Genomic DNA, 16,809 nt, shown 5'->3' on the forward strand with positions numbered 1-16,809 from the left:
AAATAGGAAACATTATCCTCACTTGGCAAAAGGAGAAAAGGATAAACAGGGTTGTTTCTCCCAAGGCCACTTAGATAAGTGGCAATTCTTAGATAAGTGGAAGCAGCCCAGAGAGTATTAATTTGAGCTGCTTTCTGTTCAAGTGGAATTTCTCTAAGAACTAGACTAATAACACCTATAAAATCTACTGTGACTCCATTAAACTTATTCCTGGTTCTTGGTTTCTTTACAAGTGAATTAAATGGTACCCTCACCACATCAAGCTATTTTAAGCCCATGTAATATTTTCTTTAAATTTATTTCCTCAGGACCAAAATAATCATAAAACAGAAATCCAACAACCTCTACTCATGAATTAACCTTAAAATAAACCTCAATAATGTCACACAATGATAAATGCAACATACAAACTTTATTTAACAAAAGTAACAGGTAAAGTCAAACAGGCGCTTACATTAAGAGAAAAAAATGACCAGAAGAAATTTTAAACACCTTACAGTAACCTACTTGCAGCTGCATTTAACTGAGCTCTGTTGCTGTGAAGAATACAGCTCATGCACAGGTATGGACGAATGATTTGTACATTTTTCAAGTATTCACTGAATACTACCTTATATACACATATACATTAAACTTGAAAAAGATTTAATTGATGATCCCCAGATATACTTCATTTTTGTTGATCTTTTGGAAGAGGTCGTCTAAAGAGAAGAATATGTGGTTCTGTGGAAAGAAAATGTTTTACATCATTTTAATGTAACATGATTATTTCACCCAACCAAAATTCAAAGAATTCTCAACTGAACCAAAATAAAATAAATCTATGGTCAATGTTACTTATTGAGGTATCTGAAATGAATTTTACTTAAAAGTCACTGTCAACAGTATACAGAAAAAAACAACCTGACAAAAATATGTCCCTAGTGGTTGAGTTCTACCCACCCTAAAAAAAGAGGGACGGTAAGTAGAGAAGCTACTTTGCGAAGAATGGTTTTACATTCTCAATTACAGTTAAAAATACAGAGAAAGGCTGTCTGGCTCTTTGTGGGGAAAAGACACCTAACACCTCATTCAAAAACTAGCTTATCAAACTGCAGGTCCCAGGGGCCCATAGCAGTAGATTCTGTTTCAGCAGGTTGGGGGCCCAGTAATCTACAGTTAAGTTCCTCAGTTGCTTTTGTATTATCCGGAGAAAGTACTCCTGAACTCGAATATGATTACAGGCCCCAAAGAAAGTTGTCTCTTAAGTTTTTGATGCTGCTTTTCTTTAACAAGAGTGTAAAGCAAGATAGCTTTAGTTCCACTTAATGCAGCTTCTATAGTATGCCTTCAAATTTTGTTCAAGGCATTGTAAATTCTTGAAGTTAGATTTACTCATAACCCATAAGCAGAATTTAACCCCACAGAGTTTTAGTTTACTGTTTAGTACCTGGAAAACTCTCTGGTAAATACTTCATAATAACATAAGCACTCATGATGCATAACAGCACATTTGAGATCACTGGCTATCCTATCTCCTCTAATCTTAACATGGAAGGTTCTAAAGTTAAAAAAAAAAATCACCTCAAATCACATCAATTTCTATACGTAAAACTTAAGGGCATTTAAGTTATTTAAAATAAGTTCTTAGTTTTCAAAGGGGGGGGCCACCAGAATTCTAAATATAGTTATGATAAAATACTTTAAGATACTATTAACAATGACATATTTTAAAATAAAACAAAAGCTTGTTTTTTGACAAGTTATTTTTTGCAGATAGAAAAATACATTATTTTTCACTCATGGTATTTTATTTACTATAAAATTGGAGCCCTCTAGTGAGGGAAAGAAATCAGTCATTCAAAAATAGTTATTCTGGCATATCACCGAATGTCAAGATTACCAAAAAATTTCCAACAACCGCTATTTTAATTCAGTTAATGCTTTTCAATAACAAAACTTACCTGGCTCATGAATCATGTAATGAACCCAGCCTAGACTCTGTTGGACACCAAGTCTCCTCCACTCCTCTTCAGACATCAGATGGGTTTTGGGTACTTGTTTAGAAAGTTCCCTGGGTAACATGACATGCCTGTTTTAAGAGATAGCCAAGTATTAATACTCTGCAAATGTGCCTTTTTTACAGTTATGATCACTTAATACACGCATCTTTAGGATGTTTAAAATTTGAGATTTTTGTCCTCAAAACAAAGTTCTTTAAAGCAATTGTCGTATTATGTCAATTTGCATTGATCTTGAGAACTATTCTCTACCTTTAATTCTGATTTTTGATAGCCCATGTTCAAATTAGGGAGATAATAAGAATATGCAATCCAAAAACAAAAAGGCATCTTATTCAGGATTAACCTTTTCCCCCCAACAAAGAGGGCTTGCTACTGGTCTCAATCTTTTTCAGGAATAGAACCCCCAAAATGAAGTTGGACACAGTTATCCAAAACATCCAGCCTTCCCTGCAGCTACCTCTGGTCATGTGACTAAATCCTAGGCAATAGGATATAAACAGATAATAGGTTAACTTATGGAAAGTGTCCTCAAAAGGAAAGTACACGCCCAACTATACTCTTTTTTCTCCTTCCTGTTGATTATGAAGCAGAATGACCTGATCAGGGAGCTAGAGAAGCCATCCAAGACCACAGAAGCTATTGTAAATTGAGGATAGTCCCTGATTATAGACCTGTCATCCCAGCTTCATGTAGCCTTTTACATAAGGAGAAAAAAAATATCTAATTTTTTAGTTAATTAGGGTTTCCTATTACTCAACATTGTAGATTTGTAGTAGATACAAATCTTGTATCTACTTGTATACTGCAGAAGTTGCTTTATACTCTGTTCAGAATGAATAAAAAACAAACACTAATCACACATATATATGTACCTGCTACCTGACACAGACCTTTAGTTTTCCAGTTAAGTTAGACCTATACCCAAAACTTAAGTTTTTTGAGGAAGGTATGCGATAGTCTTCAATGTCAAAACATCAAGAATATGTACAATTGTAGCTTTGTTACATTCTCAAAGACAAATCCGTACACCCCTTATTACATATAAAGATCTTTATAAAAATCACAACTCCCAGCCCTATTTTTACCATTTCCAGGTAGTACTAATTTTGTACAGTCATACATATTCAACCAATTTTTTTGACCAGTATAGGATATCTACCTGTGAGTCAGTTGGCTAGAAGTGAGAAAGGTATAACTGGTTATTTTCTGGCACACAGGAAAAGTGAACCCATTGTAAGTACTCATCTGTCAGCAACTAAGCCAATCTGTGGCTGGTTAGTTAAGTATCAATTTTATGTAGAACAAAAATAAACCTTAGAAGAATTGTGCTATGCAAGTAGATTGCCATGAGGCCAAGTCAAATTATGCATACTATCCTGGTTAAAATTTCACCAATTCCAGTGAACTGCATGGTGATTCTTAGTAATACTTACCAGCTACCTTATTCGTTCTTGGATTGCTGCTTTAACATCTCCTTTTAAGGCTCTGCAAATAACCTATAATCTTACTTCTATCACATTGTTGATTAGTCTCAAAGAGAAATGTAATGCTAACTAAACTTGTACTATTATGTATACCTACATAAATGCACCAACATGTTATTTAGATAGAAGTCACAACCCCTACCTTCTCCATAAAGCATGGGAACAGGCTCACCTTCATCCAAGTTTGATTATAAAAGAAAAATTTATAAGTAGCTTCAAGCTCACATAGAAATTCTACCTGTATTTAACTGCATGGAGATAGTTTTCTAACTACATGTAAGAAAAATTATTTCCAAAACTAAGTGTTTATTTCAGTACCATGGGCTTGTCACGGAGGGGAGGAGGGTAAAGGCCAATATAAACAGCTACATATAGGCCAATATAAAGGAGCTACAACAAAGATGCAATTAGGAGGGCAGACAACAGTTGTGGATAGGATTTTTTTAAAAAAAAATACTAACATAAAATTTTTATAAATTTAAATCCATACAACCCTATAATACTTGTTTCAGACGGTATTTAACAGAACTAAGTTTTGAAGTTCATTTACAAAATAACCTAAGTAAAGGGAATAGGAAATTAAGTTTGCATTTACAAAACACAAAGATGTAGGCAACTGCACACTAGCAAAAATAAATACTTTTGAAATTCACATTGCATGTTGCACCACCATATACAAACCACCCTAGACTCACACCTCAGTGATTTATTATCAGTATCAACTTGCCTTTAAAAGTATCTCTGGAGATTAATCACTGTGCTGTTTCTGTAAGGCAAGTGGCTTGGTCAAGAAGGACCATTATCTTTAATTAATAATAGATTAGAATATATCACTTCAGATACGACAGGATTTTCTTCTACACATTAGTATACACAAACCAGTTAGGCTAAAATTTTGACAGCGCAGTCTACTTAAGTGCTCATCGATAATTGTTAGTATATTGACAATAAAAAATGAAACTGCCAGAAGTCCTAAAAAGTATCCTAATCTACTAGAGCCAGATGTGTTTCAGAATATTAATATTTTTTCCATATTTTAGAAACGTAATACAGTTTACATTCTGTCCACTATTGGATATCCCCAGCTGGGCTCTTGGTCGATGTCACATAATTGAACATTATGCCAATATATTACAGGATTGAAACTGTACCATGTAGTTACTATATAAAAATAAGATGATCGACTTCAAATTTATCTATATCCAGAAAAACAAGATTTTTCTAGCTAAGAATATGAAACAATGCACGTATTACTAATCTGTAAAACTGCATCAGTTTTTCTCCTGAGAATACAGACTTCCAATACAACAAGAAGAGAGAGGGAGAGAGAGAGAGTGAGCAAACACTATGCCCTTTCTACCTCAAATAGCATTCTTGGAAATCTAACTTGAAAGGACAGCAGGCAGAAACAAGGTCACTGCTTGGCCCCAAATGCAGCTTCCTAGTCACCATCCAGGAGAACAGGGTAGGATTGGTCTTTGAAGCCACGCCCCAAGGAAGTCTCCTGCAGACAATAAGGCCAATAAACGAAGTGGTCCTTCCCTCCCACAATCCAAGTTGTTAATTTTACAGATTAATTTTAGCAACTACGTTCTAGTGCAGCACATCACGACTCAGAAACCAAAAATTCCTCAAAGCGAAGATCTGGCCAGTATATACTGAGACACACACACACACACACACACAAATGCCCAAAGTCCACACGAGTTCTCAACTTAGTCTTAAATGTGAAACCCCTTTGATAATGCCCTTAAGTCATCATGGTTAACGCACAAACGCCTACCCAAATCACCATACGCAATAAACATTTAAAAATTCCAAAAAGCGAAGTTTTCGGGGTTTCCCCCTCAAAGTCATTTTTAGCATCACTAACTTCAAAAGCAAGGAGAAAAAGTGTTTCTCCCACCCTCCACACCACAGTGACTGGGAGAGAGGAACTACTTCGAGAATGCCAACTAGCTCGCAAGTTCTTAGGCACCGCGGCACGGGTGGAGTAGGGCTCTCGCCGCTGGATGTCGGCCACTGGCCCGCCCAGAGCCCGAGTGACGACTGGACGTGGCGGAGGACCCGGGTCCGCTTCGGTCCTTCCGCCTGTTCCCTTTAAGGTAGCAACTCGTCACCAGAAGTGGCCCCCATCTCCGCCCCTGCCTCATCCTTCTCACAGACGGAACAAAGAGGGGAGGCTGGCTGTGCCCGTAAAGGCGAAATAAGGGGCGCGCTCTGGCCCCGACCACAACCCGACACGCTTCCATCCTCACAAGGCCCCTACTCCAACTCCCGGCCTCGACCTTGACCCGACCTCCGGCCCCCACACGAACACCGGCCCTCCCTGGGCAGCGGCTGAGGAAGCCCGCCCACTGGCCCACTTACCGGTACTCGTAGTGCTCGTCGAAGTACTTGTCTGAGTAGTAGATCTGCTTGTGGGCCATCCTGCCGGCAGGTAGGCGGCGCGGAAGGGGAGCGACCGGGCAGGAAGAGCGGGCGCAGCTGAGGGAAGGTGTGCGTCCGGCCAAAGCAACGACTCAACTGCAACCAACAGACCGCAGGCCTAACGATCCTGGTTTGAATCCGACAGCCCGCCGCTGATTGGACAAAGAAGCCGACCAATCACCTTTTGTGCAAACTGCGGGAAGGCGGGGCCGGCTTCCAGCCTATCGTTGCCGCTGCTCCGCGACGTTCACTCCCAAGATCAGCCACTCAGTGGCTTGTTGCGAGGTTGCCCGAGGGAAGAAGTGAATGATTGGCATGGCGTGGAGGCGGGGAGCTCTCTGACGTAAGGGGCGTGACCAGGAAAGGGTGCAGGGGGTTTAGAACTTTCCAGGTCTGCAGAGCCGTTAGGGCGACGAACTTGTGGGACGGATGAGATATCGCGGTGTTTGGCGATGCCAGGGCGGGGCTGCCCGCCGCGAGGCCGCTTGTGCGCAGGCGCAGGCTCGGGGCGCATTTCCCGGGTTCCGCGTCCTAGGTCTGTAGAAGATAGGGAAAGCCAAGGTTTGGGAACTTTGAGGGCACCCAGCTTTTTGGGGAGAGTAGGAACGTGAGGAAGCCGAGGTTGTTCCGCCTGGAACTCTTCAGAACCCTGCAAGAGTGCTGCGTGAACGATAGGGCCGGGGCTGAGCACTAGAGGCCTGACGTGAGGTAAAACATGTATTCCCACGCCTTGAGCATAATTCATAACAACTCTAGATAAGCATGTGTATACGCGTGCTTTTCTTAATGCAAAATGTAAAAACGATTATTAAAATAATAACGTTTCCTACCGGACAAAGGGATTAAAAGTGGTTTTTAAAACTTTTTGGCTCTTAGTATTGAGCCCTAGTTTAAAATACATGCACATGTAAAATAAAGTTACTGGAAGGAAATATGCCAAGATGTAAGTGGTTCTTTTTAGATGACAATTAAAAGTGACCTTTTTTGTATTTTTCACATTTCCCTAAATGAGAATGTGTTATGTTTGTAGTAACGATCTTGATTCAGTGTTAGTTGCAGCATAGTACAGGTGAGAGCATAGACGGGCCCGCTACCCTCCCCCAACCCAACACCCGGTGGCCCTTCACCTTCAGCTCTCAGGTTAAGGATCAGTCTCCTGAAACGGCTTCCTTATACCCTGTGCTCAAGAAGTCCCCGCTTTCCCCGTTCCTGTCCCTCCTTAGCGTCTTTGGAGTTTCCAACCCACTGGTCCTTTGTTGCATGCTTGCTGGGGTTTTGTCTGCCCCCCCTACATAACCCGGTGATGAGGGCATGTCTTTCATTCACTGCTCTACCCAGGACATAGTAGAGTCTCTTGCACATGATGAGCAATAAGTTTTAAGTAGTAAGTGATAGTAATGTATGCCCAAATAATCAGGTGTGATTATGTGCTGGTAAAAATACGAATAAACTGCTAAGGTAGATGGATAAGGAAATCACTAACTGTCTGGCAGAACCTGGGAAAAAAGTTTCCTAGGACATACACCAGGGGTGCCAAAAAATATATATACACATAACTTGTATTCATTTTTTGTTACCAGCATACATCGAGTATTACAATTTTAATAGTTTTTTTCCTTTCTTAAAATGTGTATACATTTTTTGGCACCCTCTGTATTTTTACAGAGATGTATTGTGGAAAATTTCAAACACACAAAAATACAATAGTATAATCAACTCCCATGTACCAGTCACTCAACTTCAGCAATAAACGTTTTGCCCATCTTGTTTTATCTATTCCTCTCTCTTTTTTTTTTTTTGCTAGAATAACTTTAAAGATATCCCAAATATAATGCCATTTTACTCTGAAATAATACTTCTGTATATATATCTGTCTTTATGGTGTACATCTCAAGAAAAAATTTAAAATATACATTTAGTACCATGTCATTACACTTAATAATTCTTCATCATTCTCTGACACCTGTTTTAGATTGATTTCCCTGATTCACAGATGCCTTTTTTATAGTTGGTTGGTTTGGATCCGCATCCAAACTTGGGCCTACACATCGAATTTGGTTATTGTCTCTTTAAGTTTTTATACAATCTCCTCTGCTGACAGACCACCTTTTTTAAATATAGGTTTATCAGAAAAACCAGGTCATTTTTGCCTGTGGAACATTCCACAGTCTGGATTTGGGTAATTGCTTCCTATGGTATAATTTACTTTGTTTTTCCTATAATCTGGTATTTAGATCTAGGGTCAAACAACAGCAAAAGTTTGTCCAAATCCATTTAGCAAGTAAGTGGCAGACTCAGATATGAGCCCAGTCTGACTCCAGACTTAGGCCTCTTAATCTATCATACACTACCTCTTGCCTTTCCAATAGAAGGATTGTCATGGTGAAGGCGTGAGGAAACTTCCTATATGCACAGAATGCTAAATGGGGTTGGTTTAGAGTATAGAGGTCATGGAAAGGAAAGTTGTGGGAATTAAATCTGGGAGGATGAATGTGGTAAGCAAAAAAATGGCCCCCAAAGATGTCCACATCCTAATCCCTGGAACCTACAAATGTATTCACATCAAAAGGGACTTTGCAGATGTGATTAAGTTAAGGATCTTGAGATAGATTATACTGGATTATTGGGAGGGCCCAATGGTATTACAAGGGTCCTTATAAGAGGGAGACAAGAGGGTCAGAGAAAGCTGTAACAAGAAGTCAGAGAGGCATCACCAGGAACCTAGGAATGTAGATAGCCTCTAGAAGCTGGAAAAAGCAAGGAATGGATAGATGTCCTCTAGTCTCCAGAAAGGACACCTCTCTGCTAACATCTAAATTTTAGCCTGTTTAAGACGTATTTCAGACTTCTGACCTCTGGAAATATTGGATGATAAATTTGTGTTTGCTTTAAGCCACTAAGTTTGTGGTAATTTGTCAAAACAGCAATAGGAAACCAATATAATGGATTGGGCCAGACTGGGGAGGGATTTTTTGCTAAGAAATTTGGTCATTTTTATTAACGTAGGGCCAGCTAATGTTTTCAGCAAGGAAGTGGCACAGTCAGATCAGATGTGACAAAGGTAATGAGAGGAATGTGGAGGATAGACTGGAAGGAATGTCCTTAACAGGGACACCCTGTTACAAAGTTATTACTGTTGATAGGATGAGTTTGAGTAGGAAGGGACAGACTTGCAATTTCAAAGCTAGAACCAACAGGGATTGGATTTCTGCTTTTTTTGAAGTGGGTCTTTCAAACAAGCCCTGCTTCCTTTCAAACAGGAAGTTTAGGTTTTGATTGGTGTTTACATGGTAAAAAGGCAACTGGTAAGATTAGAGCATGCTCGAGTTATCATGGATCTCCAACAAGTATCTAGAACTTTCCTACCCCACTAACAGGCCATTAGTGCAGTGACAAAATTCATTTGCAAAATTGCCGTAGTTGGTCCATATTCACTCATTCAGCAAATACTTATTGAGCACTCTTCCTAGTATGTTATATTCAATTTATGTTTGAAAATTACAGAAATAAAAATTATTCTTACAAAATTTAAAAGAAATTTACAATATCAGAAGTAAGATGCCTACTTGCTTCTTACCCAACAACCCCAGATCACAGATTTAACCACTGAAAACAATATGGTATATTATTTACGTAGACTTTTTCCTATACCTAATTCAGATGTATCACTCTCAGAACTAGAATATATGCATATTCTTACTTTATAAAATATTCTACAGCTTGCTTTTTCACTCTCCTTCTGGGATTCCACTGACATGAATGGCCATTTCATAGCTCTTACGAGGTCTTTAGTGTTCTGTTGAAAGGATGTTCAAGATTGTCCCTTATGCCTGTACTGGCCCATCCTGGTCTCTAACTGATTATTATAAATGTGAGAGTACCATAGGGCTTAGTCCCTACACTGCTTCTCCTTTTAGTTCTGTCAGTTTTTGCTTCATGGATTCTGTAGCTCTGTTACTCGATGCATGTAAGGTTGCTAGGTCTTCATGGTGAATAGATATTTTATCATTATGTAATGTCCCAATTTGTCCTGGTAATTTTCTTTGCCTTGAAGTCTACTCTGATATTAATATAGCTATTCCACCATACTTTTGATTGGGCTTTGTGTCCTATAGCTTTTTACATCATTTTACCTTTAACCTACCTATATCATTATATTTGAAGTGAATTTTTTGTAGGCATTATATAGTTAGGTAAAAATTTTTTATCCATTTTTCCAATCTTTGTTTTTAAATTGGTGTTTGAGACCATTTACACAATGTAATTATTGATGTTAGGCTTTAAGTCTGCCATTTTACTATTTTCTGCTTGGTCTCTCTGTTTTTCCTTCATGTGCTTTGCCTTTACTGTCTTCCTGTACTGGCTCAAGAAACCACAAGAAGACTGAAGAATCCTATATCTATTAAATTGGAGCAGTAATTAAAAGTCTTCTCCTAAAGAAGACACTAGACCCAAATGGCTTTATAGAAGAATTTTACCAAACTTTCAAGTTTTATGAAGTTTATTCTATTAGGCAAGAATAATGCTGATTTAAAAAGTGAGTACAATCACATAGGACCCTGCACTTGGGATTTAAAGCTCTGCTGTCATGTCTGGAAATTCTTAACAATTTAATCTTTAAATTTGTGTTTTGTAAGTGAAGTTGCTCTGTTTGTAAATGGCACAAGGGAGCCTGTACTGAGGGTTGGAAGCCTCAGTTCACATGAAGCCCTGCCTCTTACTCCTCCCCAGGTAGGTTCTTTGCCATGGTTTTCACAACCCTCTGGTTCCCAGACCTGACCCAGTCTGCCTCTCACTAGTCTCCCAGCACAGGTGGTAGTCATCTGCAGATTACTTTATGGCTCATGCTAGGTGGCCCTTGGCAGAGCACAGGCTGTGGCTGAATTTGGACTGCAGTGGGGCTCCTCCCAGAAGGCTCTAGGACTGGCACATCAGGTTCGGACCCAGCTGGAGCAACACCCTGTCACCAACAGGGATAACACACCCAAAGGGCAGACTGGGCAGGCACCAGAGCCCTGCTAAACAATTCTACTCCATAGGGTCAGCCCCTGCACAACAGCTCCTCCACTGTAGTCACAACCAGTTCTCACATTCAATCAGCCCAAGGATCAATCCTTCCCATTGATATGCAAACAGCAAACAGGGCTTAACTACAACAGGAGGGTGTACACAACCCACATAAGGGACACACCTGGAGCATCCTGCTCAGGTGACCAGGGAGACTGCACAATTGGGCCCTACAGGACATCTACTACATAAGGCCTCTCTACTAAGACTGGGAGACATAGTAGCCCTACCTAATACATAAAAACAAACACAGGGAGGTAGCCAAAATGGGGAGACAAAGAGACATGTCCCAAATAAAGGAACAGAACAAAGCTCCAGAAAAAGAACTAAGCAAAATGGAGACAAGTAATCTACCACTGGTTATAAGGATGCTCAATGATCTCAGGGAGAACTTCAACAAAGAGATAGGATATATAAAACTAGAGATAGAAAACAAAAAAAAAACAACAGTCAGAAATAAAGAATACAATAACCGAAATGAAGAATACGTTAGATGAAATAAACAACCGATTAGATGAAGCAGAAGATCAAAGCAACAATTTAGAAGCTAAGGTAGCAGAAAACACCCAAACAGAACAGCAAAAAGAAAAAAGAATCCAAAAAAATGAGGATAGTTTAAGGGATCTTTGGGATAACATCAAGTGTACCAACATTCGCATCATAGGAGAACCAGAAGAAGAGAGAAAGCAAAGAATTGAAAACCTATTTGAAAAAAATAATGATTGAAAACTTCCCTAATCTGGCAAAGGAAATACATATATAAGTACAAGCCCAGGAAGCACAGAGTCCCAAACAAGAGGAATACGAAGAGGCCCACACCAAGACACATCATAATTGAAATGCCACAGAAAGAATCTTACAGCAGCAAAAGAAAACTTGTTAGTTACCTCCAAAAGATCTCCCATAATACTGTCACCTGATTTCTCAACAGAAACTTTGTAGGCCAGAGAGATTGGCATGAACTGTTCAAAGTGATGAAAAGCAAGGACCTACAGCCAAGACTACCCAGCAAAGCTATCATTTAGAATCGAAGGACAGATAAAAAGCTTCCCAGACTAGAAAAAGCAAAAGGAGTTTGTCACCACTAAACCAATATTACAAGAAATGTTAAAGGGACTTCTTAAAAAAGAAGGAGGAGGAGCAAGAAGAGGAGGAGTAGGAGGATAGGAAGGGGGGAAGGAGGAGTATATAAAATATGAATAATAAAATGGCAATAACTACATATCTATCAACAATTAGTTTCAATGTAAATGGGTTTAATGCTCCAATCAAAAGATAAGGTGGCTGAATAGACAAGATAATAAGACCCTTACATATGCTGCCTACAAGAGACTCACTTCAGAACAAAAGACACACACAGAACAGTAAAGGGTTGGGGAAAAGATACTTAATGAAAATGGAAACAAGCAAACAAATAAAAAGCTGGCGTAGCAATACTTATACCAGACAAAATAGACTTTAAAACAAAAGCTATATCAAGAGACAAAGAAGGATCCAGTAATCCCACTTCTGGGTATTTACCAGAAGAAACCCAAAACGCTATTTCGAGGGGACACATACATCCATACATTCATTGCAGCATTGTTTATAATGGCCAAGATGTGGAGGCAGCCTGGGTGTCCGTCAGTGGATGAATGGCTAAAGAAAAGGTGGTACATATATACAATGGAATAATGCTTGGCCAGGGAAGGGAATGGGTTCTTGCCATCTGCAGTGGCATGGATGGACGTGAAGGGTATTGTGCTGAGTGAAGTATGTCAGACAGCAAAAGACAGATGCAATGTGATTTCACTTATATGTGGAATCTAAAGAACAAAATAAACAAAAGAGAAACAAACTCATAGATACGCAGAACATTTTGATGGTTGCCAGTTGGGAGTGGGGTTGGACATGGGTTAAAAAAAGGAAGGGATTAAGAAATACAAATTGGTTGTTACAAAGTAGTTATGGAGATGTAGGGTATAGCATAAGGAAAGTAGCCAATAATATTGTAATAAATATGTGTGGCGTCAGATTGGCACTAGATTTATTGGGGTGATAGATGGGGGAGGGGTTGGGAGTAAGGTAAAAAAGGTGAAAGGATTAAGAAGTACAAATTGGTACTTACAAAATAGTCATGGAGATGTAAATTAAAGCATAGAGAATATAACCAATAATATGGTAATAGCTATGTATAGCGCCAGGTGGGTACTAGACTAGTCAGGGGGATCACTTCTTAAATTATATATATAATGTCTAACTACTGTGCTATACACCTGAAATTAATAGAAAATAATATTGAATGTCAACTGTAACTGAAAAATTTTAAAAGGGGGAAAATGTTAAGGGGAATAAGAGGTTCAAATTTCCAAGTATAAAATAAATAAGTAAAGAGGATGTAATGTACAGCACAGGGAAGATAGCCAATAATATTGTGATAGTGTGGTACAGTGTCAGATGGTTGCTGGACTATGATGGTGATCATTTCTTTAAGTATGTAAATGTTGAATAACTGTGGTGTGCACCTGAAATTGATACAATACTGTATGTTAGCTATATTTTGATTAAAAAAAAATCTTTTAACATCAAAGACAAAGGAAAGTTCTAAAAGCTTCCAAGGAGAAATTGCAGATCACACCTAGAAAGCAAGAACAGATTGACAATAGCAATTTCAAAAGCAGCACTGGACTCAAGAAAATAAGTTATTGTTCACAAAGTGTTGAATGGAAAAATAGAAATAAATTCAAGACAATTCATAATACAGTAAGTCATCACTTAACATTATCGATAGGCTCTTGGAAACTGCTACTTTAAGTGAAATGACATATAATGAAACCAATTTGACCATAGACTAGTTGACATAAACAAGAGTTATGTTCCTAAGACATATTTCTGGTCACAAACACATCATGGAACTTCTAAATAAAGACTCAAAACATTTCTGATATTAAACATTGAAATAAATGTGAGCTATGCATACATTTAAGAAATATTGTTAAAAACAAGATAATTCTTTTTCAACCCACCTATTCCTCTTCAGGGTGGTGAGTGGCTGGAGCATCTCCCGGCAGCTCAGGGCACAAAGTGGGACCCACCCTGGACAGGACACCCTTCCATCGCAGGGAGCGCTCACACCCACAACCACACTTACTCAGACTGGGACAATGTAGACAAGCCAGTTCAGCGGCCATGCACATCTTTGGGATGTGGGAGGAAACCAACACAAATGGGGAGAACATGCAAACTCCACACAGACAGTGGCCCTGACAAGGAATCAATTTTTATTCTCAATGATGTTATAACGAAACGTTGTTCGAAGTTCTGCTATATACTCAACTTAAAGCAAAGTAAGTAACTTAGTACATTTATTGCCTCAAAAAGCGAGGATTTAAAAAAATGTTTATTGTTAACAATTCACAACCTGATGAGAAGAGGGAGCACCAGAGGGAAGTGAGTGTAGGCTAGAAACCTTTGCATCTGTTTCTAACTTTTGGAGGTTAAAAGAGAATAGGAATCCATCACCAGAACTATTGGCTACAATCACATTGTTCCTGCTGCCACCTGCAGTAGCAAAGTTAGAATGCGTCCAGTACCACATCTTGCCTTGGGGTAAATTTTAACGTGTCACAAATACCTGCCATCTTAGTATGCATACCCTTTGCAAAATGACTTCACCGTTCCTTCCATCAATAGTTAAAAGTCTATTTCTCCCTTGGTCTGGTCTTGTGACTTGATTCACAAACAGAATGTTACTTAAGTGACATTATGTGACTTCTAAGGCTAGTTCTTAGAAGTTCCCCTTTCTCCCTCTTGAAATGCTGTCCTGGAATGTGATCAACATTTAATGAGGCCATGTAGAGAACTAAGTTGCCTAGCCATCAGGTAGCACCAGCTGCCAAACATATGAGTGAGACCAAGAAAAATAAGGAAATGAACTGTCCAAACAACCCTCTGAATCATGAGAAAAAAATAAATCATTGTTCTAACTCACTAGTCACTAACTTTGGTGGGGGACAGGGCAGTTTATTATGAAGCAATAAACTGATACATTCCCCTTTTTTCTAAATTCAGGTCTCAGAAGTATGTCTGATTTGGGAAAACTTCATTACATTCAGAATCAGAGCTGCAATTAAATCCATGAAATGTTTTTAGTTTTTTAACCTCTGCTGCACTGGAAGGGTGTTGGAGTAGATCATGAACCAGACACAATTTTGAATTATATACTAATTTGAAAACCTAGTTAAGATAGATCTTTCAGCAAGTTGGTCTAGATACTAGAAAAGGAGGAAAAACAGTCTGACTCATTTTATGAGGCTAACATAACCTTTGCACCAGAATCAGAAAGGGGGAATAAGAGAACAAGAAAAGCAAAATTAGAGTTATTTCAATTTTAAATGTAGATGCGAATTTCTCTAAGTAAACCTAACATTTTATTAAAAGTTGCATCAAGTAGAGTTTGTCTCGAAAATTCAATGGCAATGAGTTTAATGGCAGTGAGCAATCTATCAGTGTAATTCACACAAAATGGACAAAAGAAATAGCATGTCAATATATGCAGAAAAAATATCTGATAAAGTTGAACGCTGATTTATAATAACAATGATCAGAATAGAGGAAAACTGTTTTACTTGATAGAGGCTACATATCAAAATCCTACAGCAAACACATATTTAATGGAGCAACTCTAGACACATCCCTCTTAAGACAGGGAATAGTACCAAGATGCCTGCTTTCACCAGGTGCAAATATGATCATATCCTATGTGCACCGTGATGTGAAAAAATACTTTAAGTACTGCTATACAGTATCTAAGACTTAACCTAACAATGACTGCACAGATCTTTAAGAAGACAGCAAAAGAAGATCTATACAAATGGAAAGATATAACACATTTATGGCACTGCCAATATAGCTTCCCAGATAAATTTATAACTTCACTATAATCTCAATAAAAATTCCAGAGAGTTTTTTCTGGAAGTTGAAAAACTTATTGTAAAATTTATATGGAGGATAAAGATCAAGAAACAGCTAAGACAACTTTGGAAATGAGGGAATGTAGGAAAAACAAAACAACAGAACAGAATAAGGAACATAGAAATAGATCCATGAATATGTGGAGATATTTGATAAGCAGGATACCTTATATCAGTGGGGAAAGTATATAGTTGAGAAAATTCTTCCAATATATGGATAAAATGTGAAAAAATTAAACTATGAGGCTAAAGATGAAAATGTTAGAGAATATCTGTGTGAACTTGGGATCACAAATATCAGAATATTTAAGTGACATAACCATAAAGCAAACAATTGATGGATTTGACTACAAAAAGAGTAAATATTTCTGTTCAAAAAGGACACTTACAGTAGACCACCATATCAGATGGAAGACAAAATATATTTGCAATCAACTTTATCAGGTGCCTGACACAAGATATTTGTAATATAATTGCAACACAGGATTAATATCAAGCTTTTATCAAGAACTTCTACAAAACAGTAAGAACAAAACAGAAATCCAACAGAAATTTGGCAAAACTTGTAAGTAGCTAATTCACAGAAAGGAAAATCTGAACTGCTAACAGTATATAAACAGATGATCAAACTCATTTGTAATCAGAGAAATACAAATTAAAACAACTATGAGCTGCTTCATTATACCCATCAGAATGGCCAAAATTAGGAAATTAGATATTATCAAATGTTAGTGTGGACATTAGGACATGGGAATCTTCATGGTTTATTGGTAGAGTATAAGCTGTTACATCCCTTCTGGAAAAAATCTGGCAGTATTTAGTGAAATTAAGTATGTGTTTTCCGTATGACACAGCCACCACCCAGTGGTTCTA

General features: G+C 38.3%; 2 protein-coding genes across 2 annotated transcripts in view; both read right to left on the reverse strand.

Moving 5' to 3' along the window:
• Window positions 1-393: 393 nt before the first annotated feature.
• Window positions 394-6,070, reverse strand: CKS2 (CDC28 protein kinase regulatory subunit 2). The gene is made up of 3 exons (XM_033122154.1): window positions 5,858-6,070; window positions 1,944-2,071; window positions 394-723 (listed from the first exon to the last, which is right to left on the reverse strand). The coding sequence occupies exons 1-3, from the start codon at window positions 5,914-5,916 to the stop codon at window positions 671-673; spliced, it is 240 nt and encodes a 79-aa protein (XP_032978045.1). The 5' UTR covers window positions 5,917-6,070; the 3' UTR covers window positions 394-670.
• Window positions 6,071-6,138: 68 nt separating this feature from the next.
• The window catches only part of LOC117032036 (uncharacterized), a 63,727-nt gene continuing 53,056 nt past the window's right edge, over window positions 6,139-16,809 (reverse strand). The window contains 1 exon segment of the mRNA XM_033123154.1: window positions 6,139-6,255. Within this exon segment, the coding sequence (XP_032979045.1) occupies window positions 6,139-6,255 (117 nt within the window).

The sequence above is a fragment of the Rhinolophus ferrumequinum genome, chromosome 12, assembly GCF_004115265.2.
Source record: "Rhinolophus ferrumequinum isolate MPI-CBG mRhiFer1 chromosome 12, mRhiFer1_v1.p, whole genome shotgun sequence".
In the NCBI taxonomy this organism is placed as follows: Eukaryota; Metazoa; Chordata; class Mammalia; order Chiroptera; family Rhinolophidae; genus Rhinolophus; species Rhinolophus ferrumequinum.